Source organism: Carcharhinus amblyrhynchos, chromosome 18 (genome assembly GCF_965287045.1).
Source record: "Carcharhinus amblyrhynchos chromosome 18, sCarAmb.v2.hapA, whole genome shotgun sequence".
NCBI classification, from domain to species: domain Eukaryota; kingdom Metazoa; phylum Chordata; class Chondrichthyes; order Carcharhiniformes; family Carcharhinidae; genus Carcharhinus; species Carcharhinus amblyrhynchos.
The window spans coordinates 11,569,793-11,585,781 of NC_137341.1; the positions used below are offsets into that span (position 1 = coordinate 11,569,793).

The 15,989-nt window shown below is 42.9% G+C and overlaps 1 protein-coding gene across 3 annotated transcripts in view; it reads right to left on the minus strand.

Moving 5' to 3' along the window:
* Positions 1-15,989, minus strand: part of fbxl18 (F-box and leucine-rich repeat protein 18) — a 77,511-nt gene that overhangs the window by 21,759 nt on the left and 39,763 nt on the right. For 2 of the 3 annotated variants that reach the window (XM_080206378.1, XM_080206380.1), the window contains exon 4: positions 15,033-15,884. The exons of the other annotated variant lie outside the window; for it this stretch is intronic. In XM_080206378.1, coding sequence (XP_080062504.1) covers positions 15,728-15,884 — 157 coding nt within the window. In that variant the 3' untranslated portion in view covers positions 15,033-15,727. Of the gene's footprint in view, positions 1-15,032; positions 15,885-15,989 lie in introns of those variants that run through there. 3 annotated transcript variants of the gene reach the window in all.

Here is a 15,989-nt window from a genome sequence, read left to right on the forward strand (position 1 = left end):
CACAAATGTCTGCTGTTAGACATGGTTCTGTATTGGGCAGCACTTGCTGAATAATCCTGAATGTGCCGATAGCCACAATCATTTACGATATTCAGTCAGGCTCAATAATGTGACTTATTTATACTTGCTAGCAGTGACATGCATTCATACACAGGAATCATCCTCTGTAAACAAAAGGAGTATGTTCAAACCTTCTGCCATTTTTTCAATTACCCAGAAGCTTGGGGAGCCTGTAGTTCCCCATCGCTTTCTCCAAGACAATGCCTCAGCCAATCAAAATTGATGTGCCAACTGATTGGCATCTTTTTCTCCTGGAGTATAAATTTCTCAGATCGTTTAAAATTTGGAATTCTTTTGTTTGCCCTGTTATGAAACCCACTAATGTTCTTTACGAGGGCATCCCAAATCCCCGAAGAGAAACTTGGAACGCCAGTTCTTAACTATTTGCTTTTGTAATTTGGAAAAGAATATGAGAAAAGAGAAGCAACCTGGTGAGGAAAGAGTTAAGTCTTGTTGTAAGTTATTCAAATAACAAAACATTTATAAATGTTTAAAACACAGAACAAGAAAGGTAACAATAAAGAACAACATTTACAATTAACTACAACAACCCAGACCATATACATAAGTTGCCCCCCAATTCAAATCTATCTACTTTCTCAAAGTCCAAAAATACACTTTCCCCAAAACAACACCCCATAGGTTTTAACAATGACCCAATCCAGCAAATAATTACTTCATCAGATCTCTAGATTTCTTTTGAGAATCCTTCTTCTAGTTCAGAGTAGAATTCATGCGGTCTGACATAGACAGAATTCTGCTGTTTTCTTTACCTGCACAAATGCTTGATTTTCCTGAGAGTTCTCTGCCTTGCTTCTGGCAGGGCTATAACCTAGGTCCCTAGACTGTTAATCTTTGCTTTGCAAAGTATCTCTTTCACTCTGCTGCTCGGCTAATCTGCATCTCAGAAGTCCTCTGTGCAGCTAAATTCCTACCAGTTCCAGTGAAATCCAATTCTTTACTTTTCATTTCATTCCAACTTCCTAACAGTCCTGATGAGTGCAAGATGAAAAGCTTCAGCAACATATCTCTGTTTCAGCAAAATTCAAGTTTTCCCAATTTATAATGCTTTATGTTGCAAACAAGCGAGGAGGAGAATGGGCCACACACAGCGCTGGAAAATAAATGTCTTTTTTCAATATTAAATGTTCAGAGTAGTTGAATGATGAGATTCCTCCCCTAATAGTTATTAAGTATAAAGATTCACCATGAACAGAAGGAAACAGTAGGTAAATAGTCTATTTTGTTCTTTGCTGAAGCTCCAACAATACACGGCTAGTTTTCTCCATTTCTCCATACATGTTCCACTTTTTAAAAGAGCTATTCAATTAATTCCATTCCCTTGCTCATTTCCCGCAGCTTTTTTGTACTTTTCAACTATTTATCCAATTCCTTTTTGTAAATTACTTTGAAATCTACTTCCATCCTTTCAGGCAGTGTCTTCTAGATTGCAACAACTTATTGCAGGAAGAGAATTCTCACCACCTGGGCCATGTCATTTTGCCAATAATCTTAAACATGCACTCCTCTGGTTACAGACCCCCGTGCCAATGGAAGTAGTTTCTCCTGGCCTGCTCCTGCTCCTCACTGGTACGTTCATACATCCTCATTCATTCTGTCAAAACCCCACTTACTTTCGAGAATATGGACCTGCATTTTATTTTGAGCAGAAAAGATTTAAGGGAGAATGTTTTATTCAATCCAGAAGAGATCTTCAGTTTGAAGTTACTGGCCCAGGACTGGCATTAATTATGGAAATAAAATCTCTCACTCATGTCTATGATTTGCAAGAGGAGAGTGAGCAAAGAATTTGATCCTGGCGGAGGTTTGTTGCTGGAGTTCAGGCTCGCACTATTCAAGGAGAGGTCAGGCCTCAAGTCATTTGAAAAAACGTAGGAGGTATAAACAGTCAGGTTAAGAATGCCTTAAACAATGTGTAAAGCATTACAGAGTCAGCACAGGGACAGAGGAATGTGTACAAATCTTTTGCTAGTTTCGCCTAATCAGACTGCAGCAGATTATGGGTTGAGAGAAGGTCAGTGATTAAATATTTCCTTCCCAGTCAAATTTATGAATCTGGAAATGGAGGGGACGGGATCTCTCGGGAAATGTGTGTGAGCTGCCGAGTGTGGGCCCTCCTCCCATCAACAAGGTATTCTGGGGAACCATGTCTATATTGGAGACTGTGGAGGATTGGAGGTCTAGGAAATAAGATTGTTGAGTTTGATGACTAATTCTCTGCACTCCTCAATATCCAGAAGGATGAACAGTTCTGGATCAGAAGCCTCAGAAGGTAGTCTCTGGTGTTGAGTCAGGGAGACAAATTAAGTGAGGTGAGAGAGTTTAGGGAAAGAACAGGAATATGGGACCATCCACAAGGGAAGCACAGAGACACAAGATGAGCAAACAGCATAACTTCACATAGAAAATGCATTAAAAAAGACACATTTGGAAACAGACAGAGTGGGATTGCAGCGGAGAACAGCATCGAGGAATTGAGCTAAGACTGTTAAAAATGCGCAGCAAAGCAAGGTATCTTTAATCCTTTCACAGAATGTGAGCAGCATTGGTTAGGCTGTATTTATTGCCCCTCCTTAACTGCCCTTGAGAAAATGTTAGTGAGTGACTTCCTTGAACTGCTGTCCATAAGGTGTAGGTATACCCACTGTGCTGTTAGGGAGGGGGTTCCAGGATTTTGACCCAGTGACTGTGAAGGAACAGTGACATATTTCCAAGTCAGGATGGTGACTGGCTTGGAGGTGAACTTGCAGGTGGTGGTGTTCCCATGTACCTGCTGCCGTTGTCCTTCTAGATGATAGAGGTTGTGAGTTTGGAAGATGCTGTGGATGAAGCCTTGGTGGGTTGATGCAGTACACCCTGTATATGGTACACACTGCTGCCATTGCATTGGTAGTGGAGGTAACAAATGTTTGAGACAATGGATGTGGTGCCAGTCAAATGGGCTGCTTTGTTCTGGATGTTCTATTTGCCTGGATGGACCTGCACTCATCCAGGCAAATGGAGAGTATTTCATCACATTCTTGACTTGTGCCATGTAGATGGTGGACAGGCTTTGGGGAGTCAGGAGGTGAGTTATTCACCAGAGAATTGCCAGCCTCTGACCTATTCTAGTGGCTACAGTATTTATATAGATGTTCAGTTTCTGGTCAATGGTAATGGTGATGGTTAGCTTCTCTTTTGTTGGAGATAGTCATTGCCTGTCACTTGTGCACCAATAATACTACTTGCCACTTCTCGACCCAAGCCTGGATATTGTCCAGGTCTTGCTGCATTTGGAGATGGACTACTTCAATATCTGTGGAGTCCTGAAGGGTGTTAAACATTGTGCAATCTTTTGCAAAAGTCCCCACTTCTGAGCTTATGATGGAGAGTAGATCATTGATGAAGCAGGTGAAGATGGTTGGGCCGAGGACACAACCTGAGGAACTTCGGCTGTGATGCCCCCCCACCCCACCCCCCGTCTGGGATGACTGCGCGCCAAACTTCCTTTGTATTAAGTATGGCTCCAACCAGCGGCAAGCTTTCCCCCAGATTTCCACTGACTGCAGTTTTCCTGTGGCCCCTTGATCTATACTCTGTCAAGTGCTGCCTTGGTATCAAGGACTCTTCACTTTCACCTCACTCTTGAGTTCAGCTCCTTTGTTCATGTTTGGATCAAGGCTGTGATGTGCTCAGGAACTGAGTGGCTCTGGTGCAACCCAAACTGAGCAATAAGCTGGTTATTGCTGAGTAAGTGCTGCTTGATAGCTCTGCTGGTGACACTTGCCATCATTTTGCTGATGGAAAATCAGACTTATAGGTTGGCAATTGGCCAGGTTGGATTTCACCAGCTTTTGGTGGACAGTTTGAGATGCATCCAGAACAAACTCTGATCTTACATTTTATGTTGTTGATAGGGTGAGGATTGTAACATTCAATCACAATACATTTAAAAAAAAGAATGCAAGGTAGGGCATATCATAAAGGATAGAAACTGGTGTGCAAGGATAGGCTGTATAAACCAGGGCAGCTGTTATATTTTATATAGAACATATTAAGCTACAGGAAATAATTAAAGTTTTATGTGGGGAAAAATAAAGCCTCTATGGATTGAGAAAGGGATTAAGATAAGGGTCAATAAGAAAGCAGTCACTCTGAACGGTACAGGTTATCTAGTCAGAGTGAGACTACATTCCTGAGCTATAGGTTAAAAAGTATGAAGTTATCAGAACAACTCAACAAGAGGTTGGTGGTGTTGGTGGAGAGGTAGAGGTTACATATAATTTACAGCAAAGAGACCATGTGGGCCAAATGGTCTGTGCTGGTGTCAATCCTTCAAATCCTTCTCCCTACCTCACCAACTCTGATAATACTGTACAGGATAACCATTCAGGGAGTGATAGACCATTAAAACTATCTGTACGGACTGCTCAGCAGCACTAGGTAAAGGAACTGGAATCTTGGGTTGTATGGCGCGTTATGATGACTGAGAAAAAAACATGGAATTATATACAGCAATAGTAGACTTTAAAAAAACTTTGAGTTTTATATTTTAAAATAGACACAGAGACTGAAGATAACTGAGAATGTACAGTTAGCCACTGACAGGATTGGCTGCAGGCTGTTACTCAAAGTTACAATGGAACCCCTCCCTATGTTTTCAGACAAGGTCTTTTTAAAAGCATCCAAAGACTGATCAGTCTCTCCCATAAAGACAAAGGAAGATGATGACTATCTTATCTAAGGGACCCTGAGTGATTATCCCTTAGACAAACTGGTGGATTCTGGGTCCAGTGGAATACATAACGAAGGGGAGTAACTGCTTGCCTCGCTGGTACCTGTGTCAGTGTGTCTGCCCTGCCAGTCTGTGTGTGTGTGTCTGCCCTACCAATCTGTGTGCATGTGCGTGTGTGTGTACATGCGTGTGTGTGTGTATGTGCGTGTGTATGTGTGTGCTCTGCCAGTCTGTGTGTGTGTATGTGTCTGCCCTGCCAGTCTGTGTGTGTGTGTGTGTGTGTGTGTGTGTGTGTGCATCTGCCCTGCCAGTCTGTGAGTCTATGTGTATCTGCCCTGCTGTGTGTGTGTGTGTGTGTGTGTGTGTGTGTGTGTGTGTGTGTGTGTGCACTGTGAAAAAATGCAGCTGAGAAAACTCACTCTCTGACTATGGAAATCACCCAGCCAGCAAAAAGGGATTGCAGCTGGACGGAGAACTCAAATATCTCTCCCAAACCATGGAACAGAAGAATCAACTATTCGCCAGCAGAGATCAACGAGACTGGAATCAATCCATAACAGCTGCAATGGTTCATCATCCAATCCTTGCAACTCAAGAATTGTTCTGTATAACTTTTTATTTATAGTTACTTATTGTTGGACTCATTTCTTGCTTGTTATCTGTGTGAATGTAGATGCATGTGTTTTACCATTTCTCTGTACCTTTTTAGTAGTTAATAAACTTATTCCATCTTAACTGTAGAAAACCTAGTTAAACTGGCTCCTTTTTTAAAATAACTCTGGGGTCTGGAAAAGCTATCCAAGGGAAAGCGAACCTTGTTAGATTAAACCATGTTGCCACAAGCAGAGAATGGGTTGAATAAAGATAGGGAGTCGGTCGGCCAGACGGTGACAAATTGAGGGGTCTCACCTGGATCAGCAGCTTTTGGGGAACCTCAACTGGGGCTGGTCGTAACAAATGCTAACAAGGGTAATCATTGGATGTGATGGGACAGTTAGCCCCATCTGAAGCTGTGTGTGAAGTTCTGATTGCTATAGAAGGAAGTATGTCTTTGTGCTAGAAAATGTAAGCCAGAGAGATCATAAAGCCTCAAAATGATACAATATAGAAGGCCCTTCAGCCCATCATGCCTGTGCTAACCCATTGAAATAGCTATCAAATTAGGCCCATTCTCTAGCCCCATTCCCTACAGTCCTGCAGGTTTTTTCAATTCTCCATTGAAAGTTATTATTGAGTCTGTTTCTACCATCCTTTCAGTCAGTGCATTGCTCAAACAATATTCTCCCCATTCTTTTGCCAAGAAACTTATATCTATCACCTAGTATTGACACTTGTGCCTTGAAGCAGCTTCTCCGTATTTAGTCTGTTAGAATCCTTCATGATCTTTGTACCAAATAATAGCAAAATAAAACATTTGAGGTAAAAGGGGAGAGTGGAGAAATTAAGTTTGTTTATAACAGGGAAATCTGAGAAGGAGTTTTATTTAAGCATTCAAGTTCTTAAATTGGACACTAAGAAACTGCTTACCAAGGCCCTGGGAACATCACTGGGGGAAGGGGCGGGAGGCATAGAATGCAGCTCAAGAGAGGGAGGATTACAGAGTGGTGAATGTTAAACGTTCAGGGAATTGGCAGAAGCAGACAGCATCAGTAATTTAAAGAGGGGTTGGTGCGAATGAGAAAGTTAAGTGAGGGTAATGGGTAGTGAACCACATATCCTTTATTCTAACTATGAGGCCTGTCAGATGAACCAAAATGTCCCTTTCTGGAACTGCACATCCTTTAAGTAGCCTGTCTCTATAATTTGCACTATGATTTTAGAAGAAAAAAAGAATAATGGCTTTCAAAGCCTTCCAAAGCAAGGCGAAAATGTGCTGAGTGTAGCAAGATGTGCACTCAGACTTGCCCATGTGTGGTATTTATGCTCAAGTGGTTAATCTGCTCAAGTTTAAATACTTTGATGGTTTTCGATGCAGCAGTAGCTCACCTATTGGTAAATAGTTCAAAATGGCGATGTGAGATTGAACTTACTGTGAAAGAGGGACAGTTGGAACTTGATTTCCAACTTAGAACCATAGAATCCCTGCAGTGTAGAAGGAGGCTATTCAGCCCATTGAGTCCTCACCAATAACACTCCCACCCAGGCCCTATCTCTGTATTTACACCGCTAGTCCCCCGTGACACTAAGGGGCAATTTAACTTGGCCAACCAACCTAACCCACACATCTTTGGACTGTGGGAGGAAATCGAGGCACCTGGAGGAAACCCACGCAGACACGGGGAGAATGTTCAAACTCCACACAATCACCTGAGGCTGGAATTGAAGCCGGCTCCCTGGCACCGTGAGGAAGCAATGCTAACCATCGTGCTGCCGTGCCGCCCTCGGCAATCAAATTAGAAAGACAGAAGAAGTCTAGCGTGGTCATCAAAGGGGAGTTAACTAAGTAACCGATCTCCATGTGGGATCTCCCCGACAAGAGCAATCAACAGATTGTTACATTTCACTTGGTTCAGCGAATCTATATTGCTGATCATATAATATTAATGGCTATTTTCAGCAGGGCTAAGGTACATCGAGTTATGTTGTTTGACTAAAATAAATGCAATATTGGGAGGGGGACCGGGGGATAGAATGGTGCATGTAGCAATTATAATGTTTTTATGTTAGAAGTCAGAGTATCATTAAATACTGCATGGAGATCAATCAGGGCAAGGGGAAATTTAATAGATACTTAGCCTAGTTTTTCACTTCTGAAGATGCTCGCTAGTCCTGCTGCAGCTAAAGTTGGTTTAGTAGGTATAATTGCCGCTGGATTGCAGCGAGGATTAAGGCACTTAAAGCTGATTGTGCTGCTCAACCCTATTCCACTAATTTCAGTATGGAAGTGGGGGAGGTCGCATGTGAATCACTGGCTCATATGTTTAATAGTTTATTGAGGTCTGGGTTGGTTCCAATGGATTACAGGGTGCCTTTTGTGGTTTCATTATTGAAGAGGAAGAAATCGGACCCATCAGTGTTTCCTTTGTTGTTTCTGGGATGTGGGCAACACTAGCAAAGCAGCATTTATTGTGGAAATAAAAACAGAAAACGTTTGAAAATGCTCCGCAGATCGGGCAGAGAAAGAAAAAGAAAGTTAAAGTTCCAGGATTATGGCCCTTCATTAAAACAAATTCTGATGAAAACTTACTGAGTTGATGAGTTCATTTTAATGGTGGGATTTAAGAACATAAGAAATAGGAGCAGGAGTAGGCCATCTAGCCCTTCGAGCCTGCCCCGCCATTCAATAAGATCATGGCTGATCTGTCGTGGCTCAGTTCCACTTTCCCACCCTCTCCCCATAACCCTTAATCCCCTCTCTTATCAAAAACCCATCAACCCGCGTCTTAAAAATATTTAGCGAGGCAGCCTCCACCACTTCAACGGGCAGAGAATTCCAGAGATTCACCACCCTTTGAGTGAAGAAGTTCCTCCTCAACTCCGTTCTAAACCGCCCCCCCCTTTATCTTGAGGCTGTGCCCCCTAGTCCTACTGTCTTTTTTGAGCGGGAAGAGTCTCTCCACCTCTATCCTATCCATCCCATTCATCATCTTATACGTCTCAATGAGATCTCCCCTCATTCTTCTAAACTCTAATGAGTACAAGCCTAGTTTATTCAGCCTCTCCTCATAGCTCAACCCCCTCAACTCTGGTATCAGCCTAGTAAACCTCCTCTGCACTCCCTCCAAGGCCAAAATATCTTTGCGCAGGTACGGTGCCCAAAACCGCACACAGTACTCCAGCTGCGGCCTCACCAATGCCTTATACAGCCACAGCAAGACCTATCCTCAGACCCTGTCCTATCATCAACCACTGGGCTACCACGCCCAAAAAGACATCAGCTGGACAATTGTGAACAGCTTTGTTCCTTTTATCAAAGGAAAGATGTACTGGGATTGGAGGCAGTCCAGAGATGGTTCACTAAGTGGATGCTGGCTATGGAGGGATTTTCTTATGAGAATAGGTTAATAAGATTGGGTCTGTGCTCACTGGAGTTTAGAAGAATGAGAGGTGAACTTATTGAGACATATAGGATTCTCAGGAGGCTTGACAGAGTAGATGTAGACTCTAACCACTGCCCCTTGACATTCAATGGTGTTACCATCACTGAATCCCCCACTGTCAACATCCTTGGACAGGAACTCAAATTGACCAGAAATTCTCACCACGTAAACACAGTGGCTACAACAGCAGTTCAGAGGCTAGGAATACTGCAGCAAGTAACTCACCTCCTAACTCCTTGAAGCTTCTCCACCAGACACAAGGATCCACCATTGTTCTGCTTCATCATTGAGATGTTGTAACTCAAAGTGTGATGCTGCTTGATTGACAAGTCGTTGCTGTTCAGAACAATTGGTAGCAACCTCCTCTCAGTCACTAATGTCAATGCTGCTGTGTCTCAAGGAGCACTGAAGAGTGTCTTTGAAGTGTTTTCTTCGTCCTCCCCTAGAACATTGGCCATTTGAGAGTTGAAAAAATAGGACCTAGTGAGGAGATGCATTCAGCCATCCAGACACAGTATCTAGTCCATCAAAGTTGATTTGTTCCATGGTCCTCCCCTTGAATCTAAAGGATGTGGCAAAGGCATTGCTGATGGACACTCTTCTGTGTTGCTGAAATCCAGTCCAGCTCTCACTGCCGTACAGAAGTGTGGTGGCAACTACTGCTCTTTACCAGGGGCTTTGTTGATTTGTGAAGGACTTTATTGTCAAACACTCACTGCTGTAGTTTGTAGGAAGCTGAGCTGGTGTTGGATCTCCTAATCAATGGTGGCCTTTGGAGAGGTGGCTGCCAAAGTATGGGAAGAGCTCAACAAATTCCAGAGTTTCTCCTCCAATATGGATGGGAGGTGAAATATTTGGCTGACCACGTATAGATTGATATATGAGTTTTGTTTTTAAGAATTTCTTGTTTGCAGAATTGATGAGTGATTTACAAATGTTTCAATGTAGGTAATGACATTGCGGTCACCTACAAACTGTAGACCATGTATGTTTACGGTGATCAGTTTGGTTTTGGCTCAAAGGCAACTGAGGTTAAAGGTTTTTTCACCTGAATGGTATTTAATGCTGACACCTGAGGGCAGTTGATCTTTGATAAGGTGAATAGCCATGGTCAGACTATCATGCAGCCTTACTTGACCCAGTCTGGATTAAGCTGATTCCAGATCTCCCACTGATAACAGTTGCACTCATATCATCTTGGGACAATTCAAAGATTCTGATATAGCTTCTTGGGCACCCAAACCTTTGGAGCATGCTCCACAGAGCCATGCAATCTGTCAAATACTTTAGCCAGGTTGATGAACGCAATGCAGAGCTTTTAACATTTTTCTTGGTTTTGTCCAAGGTCTCCAATAAAGATCATGTCAGCAGTTGCTCTGGAGGATCTAAGTCCACACTGTATCTCTGGGAGAATTTCCTCAGCTACTGAAAATAAACCAGTCAGGAGACTGCATGTCTAGATTTTTCCATTTTCACTGCTATAGCCAAAACAGAAATATCTCAAGTTCCGACAGCATGATTTATTTCCCTTTTTGAAGATGGTTACTATAGTCGCACTTCTGAAGTCATGGAGGAAGGAACACATGGGGCCACGACATCCTTGAAGTGGCAGTCAATGTAGCGTTACCGCTCTGTACCCACTCACCTGCGCTATAATTCTGAAATGCTTGTCCTGCCCAACCTCCCCGACTCCAACTGGGTGAGCTACAGGCAGCACCACATGTCCCCAGCTCCAGCATCAAAGTTCAAAAGAAGTGGAGCAAAGGTTACACCCCATTTTTACAGGACTAGGGCCTTTTTTTTAAACACCTTCTGGCTGTAACGTTGATCTTCTTCCTCTTGGGCTTTTTCTGTTTGGAATGAATTGGTGCTAGGTGAATATGCAATATTTTGATCTTTGCATTTATCCTTCTTTTAGAGAGGGCCTTTGTTGTAATGAGGCCATCCTGCACGCTGTCAGTATGAGCAGGACGCTGTTTGCATGGCTTTACATAGAAACATAGGAAACAGGAGCTGGAGTAGGCCATACACCCCCTTTCTCATATCCTTTGATATGTTTAACATCTAGAAATATATCAATCTCTGTCTCGAATATACTTAGTGACTAAGCCTTCGCAGCTCTCGAGTCAAGAATTATCACTCACTAAGCACAGTAATTTTGCCTTACCTCAGTTCTAAATGGTCTGTCCCTTATTCTGAGTGTCCCCTGGATCTAGGCCAACACCCGCCCCCAATCCCATCCCCAGGGAGAACATTCTTTCTGTACCTACCCTGTTGAGCCCTGTAAAAAATTTTGTACGTTTCAATTTTCCCATCCCATTTTTCGCATCCAATCTTGGCATTAGAAGCCAATCAGTAAGGATAGGCAACAACACCTCCTCCACAATCATCCTCAACAACACTGCTCCACAAGGCTGTGTCCTCAGCTCCTTACTGTACTCCGTAAACACCAATAGCTGTGTGGCCAAATTCCCCTCCAACTCGATTTTTAAGTTTGCTCATGATACCGCAGTAATGGGTTGGATCTCAAACAATAATGAGACAGAGTACAGGAATGAGTTAGAGAATCTGGTGAGCTGATATGGCAACAATAATCTCTCTCTCAACAACGAAACAAAGGAGATTGTCATTGACTTCAGGAATTGTAGTGGAGGGCATGCCTCCACATGGGAACAAAGTAGAAATGGTCGCGAGCTTCAATTTTTTAGGTGTCCAGACCACCAACAACCTGTCCTGGTTCCCCCCATTCCGATACTAAACTTAAGAAAACCGATCAATGCCTCTACTTTCTCAGAAGACTAAGGAAATTTAGCATGTCAGCTACCACTCACCAGCTTTTACAGATGCACCATAAAAAGCGTTCTTTCTGGTTGAATCACTGCTCTGCCCAAGACTGCAAGAAACTACAAAAGGTCGTGAATGTAGCCCAATCCATCATGCAAACCGGGCTCCCATCCACTGACTCAATCTACACTTCCTGCTGCCTCAGAAAAGCAGCCAGCATAACTAAGGACCCCACACACCCCTGACATACTCTCTTCCACCTTCTTCCATTGGGGAAAAGACACAAAAGTCTGAGCTCACGTACCAACTCAAGAACAGCTTCTTCCCTGCTGCCATCAGACTTTTGAATGGATCTACTTTGCGCTAAGTTGATCTTTCCTTACAGCCTAGCTATGACTGTTACACTCTGAGCACTCTCCTTTCCTTCTCTATGAATGGTATGTTTTGTCTGTATAGCAAGAACTAATAGTTTTCACTGTACACTAATACATGCGACAATAAATCAAATCAAATCCCCATGATGATCTTTTCTTCTTCTGGGATGGCAGTGAGAACTTTGTCAAGGTCTGAACAGAATTTTTCTTTAACACCTTCATCAAAGTAAAGGGTCAGGGCAGAATTGCTGACAAAGTTGGCATACTGATCACAGCTGAGCTTAGGTGAAATGTCATGAGTCTTTAATTTATACAATTACAGAATTCTGGCAGTGCTTCCAGCATTCTAATCAGGATGGCAGAACCAATCCCTTGGATACAAACTCACTGTTAGCCCTGCATTTCCAGTAGGTGTAGCCACCTGCTTGTTCCTTCAGGTGCCCCTCCCCAGGAAGACATGTCTGAGGGTGGTAATATCAATAAAGTCTTGCTACTGCAGATGATGATTGTAGTTCTCCTTTTCAAATGGCCACTCTTGGAGATTCCCCATGAGTATTCTAACATTCCAAGTTGTAAAATGTAATGTTTTCTTTCTTTGACTGACATTGTGATTCCACAGGCTGTGGTACCTAAGCCAGGGGAAAGAGCCTAATTTTAGGACATTTTTCCTAGCCCCCTCCCCATTTATGGTGACCAGAGGGTAACCTGAAGAGGACTTCTATCCCAGATGCTGCTCTGTCTCAACATGTGCCCAACAACCTTTACACATCTGTCACCTGGGTACAAATCGACTGGGGACTCACAAGCCTACATCTCTGTTCCTGGCACTCACTCCCCATTGCCACAGCACTTGGCAAATTTTTGTCATCTAGCTATGTATGCTTTGGTTTAATATGAGGATCTTGAAGTGCCACCTTTGCTGTGGGCTACCACCTTTATGTGGTGAAGGAGTATATGCAATCTGATGATGCCTTGAGCAATGCCATTGGGAGTTACCCAATCCCAGTGGAGCCAAAACAGTCCCGGTCATTGTTTCGACACGTCAATGAAGCTTGATCACTAACCTGTCAAGGACAATGGCGGCATAGATATAAAGGGGTAGAGGGAAAGGGAAGACATAGAAAAGCAGGAAGTGCTGGAAAAACTCAGCAGATCTGGCAGCATTTGTGGAGAAAGTTGGTTTGTAGAGTTAATGGTTAGGGTCCAATATCACACTTCTTCAGAACTGCAGCAAATCCAGCATCTGCAATATTTGTATTGATTTAAGGACAGACGTTTGATTGGAGAATATTGCTTCAGCTCAAGTGCAAGCTCTGATACAGGCATGTCACGGGCCAAATGGGTCCCATCTGTAAAGTAATTTATGCAATACATCATAAAAGTGATGGTTTATCAAAGAAATAGGAAGTGAGGCATAAATGGTTTACAATCTCCACAACACAATTACATTCAAGGTGGTGGCACGGCTGAAAGCAGATCTTTAATAGCTCAGCAGCGCTACCACCAGGAGATCAGCAGTAATACAACAGCTCAAAATTCCCAATTCAAAATCTGCTTTTTATTTTCACAAAACAAAATGTGAAATTTCTCCCTCCTATTTTGAGTCAGACTGGGAGACAGGTTCACATGCAGGCATCCACTGACAGCAACCAGGTGGTCATTTTTCACACTGAATCTTGCAAGACTATTTCACTTGCATAACAACTGGTAACTATAAAGCCCCAGTCGGTTCCCCTATCCAAACAAGCCCAGCTTACAGCAAGGAAGCCAGGTGCAGCTGCACATACAAGGCCCCGGCTGAGAGAGGCCGAATGAGCAAGAGAGACGAGATGGGGCTGGGGAAGGAGTTGCATCATACAGGGTCTTCACCAATTCAATCCCTACAGGAATCCTGAAAATGATAGTATCATCAGTCTGTGCTCCACCCCTGCTCAGTTTCTGCATTGTAAAACACATTGAAATGCAATCTCACTATATCGGAATAGAGGCACAATTCCAGCTTTCAATTGGTACCTGAGCAGATGACACAAAGACCCAGATAAGGAATCCATGATGTGTGCCTCAAAATGCTGGAATTAACAGTGGCCAAAAAGTGCCAATTGTCAATGCTTTGCAATAGATTTAGATCACCTCAGCATGTGCCTATTTAAATAGTAACTGCATTCAGCGCAGATAAACATAGTCTATGTCTAGATTTATCCTATGTGCATATTATAGATTAGGCATAGCTGCATTTATGTAGAAGCTGGGCAAGTACATGATGGGGCAGGAGTAGAAAGAAATACTCTTAGGGTTGGATGAGTAGGTGTTCAAAGAGGTAGTATGAGTGTATAAATGCTGGCATTAGAACGGAGTTGAGGAGGAACTTCTTCACTCAAAGGGTGGTGAATGTCTGGAATTCTCTGCCCGTTGAAGTGGTGGAGGCTGCCTCGCTAAATATATTTAAGACGCGGGTAGATAGGTTTTTGATAGGCAAGGGGATTAAGGGTTATGGGGAGAAGGCGGGAAAGTGGAACTGAGCCACGACAGATCAGCCATGATCTTATTGAATGGCGGGGCAGGCTCTAGGGGCTAGATGGCCTACTCCTGTTCCTAATTCTTATGTTCTTATGGCATATAGTAGCTGGACCCAAAGCCTGTTCTTGCACTGTAAATTCTACATCATGTACATCAGACTTTCGGATGGACCTACTTTGCATTAAGTTGATCTTTTGCTACACCTAGCTATGAATGTAACACTCCATTCTGCACTCTCTCCTTTCCTTCTCTATGAACGATCTGCATTGCTGGCAAGAGACAATACTTTTCACTGCCTATTAAATACATGTGACAATAATAAATCAAATCATGTGCATATGTACACAGTGAATTAGATTTAGAGACCGAGAGGGAGTGCTAGCTGCATCATCATTTTGTCTGGACAATACAGCAAAGCAATGTGAAACAAGAAAAAAGAATGGCGCAATACTTTGCCAGAAAATAGGACACAAGTGCCAAGAGATTATGCAAAGACTTTAAAACACACCAGTCAGACCACACTTGAAGAACTGTATTTAATGCTGGTCACCACATCACAAAGAACATATACAAACACTAGAGAGGGCGCAGAGATGAACAAGACTGATCCCAGCTGTCAAGTGTATGAGCTAAAGGAAGGTTATTGAAGATCAAGCACTGTCTAAAAAAGTAGCAGATAATCTGAGAACAGGGCAAGAAAAGAAAGAACCTAGTCTAAACTCGGTTGCACTCAGTTTTTGCAAAGGTGAAGCAGGAAAGACGAACCAGAGGATTTAATCTAGTGGAAAGTAAATTAAGCAGCAAGTAGACGCAAACATTAATTACGCTCAAAACACAATGAATGGTATTCTGGGAGATTATTACAGTACTAGGGGGATGAGTGTTGATCGGTTGTTACTTGTCCTTGGCTTTTCATGTTCTTACTTCCAATTACTGTGAAAACTACAGCAGACACAACATAAAACTAGTTACACACAAAACCCATTACTAAGGGTGCTGACCCAAATTCCATGGAGTTTTGCAGGAAAACAAAGCAACAAAAACAAACTTCTGTAACTTCAATCCTTTTTCTGGTTTCCACAAGACAGTAAACATGTGTGTATTTTATTTTAAACAACAGTGTCATCGACAGGCAGAGGAAATTCAGGAGATTGAGCACGCATGTTGGGAGGGGGTGTGGTCACCCACATTGTATTCAATTCCTGCAGCGCTGGGTATCACCACCAGAGATGCAGAGGGTCTTCTGCAACACGACTTTTAAATAGAGTTATTTCATCCAAGTGCATCATAGGAACATCCCTGATGGCGTCAGCAAGTCCTTCATGAAGGAGTGGAAATATGGCCACGTTCAGAGCAGGCCGTTCTGCCTGGAAACTGGAGGACAACAAAAGGCAATAAGTTAGAAAGTTGGGTGTGGACTTAAAAGGAAGATTCATTTCCTTCAATCTTTAATGACTGCTGAAGTTAGATGTGAAGTTA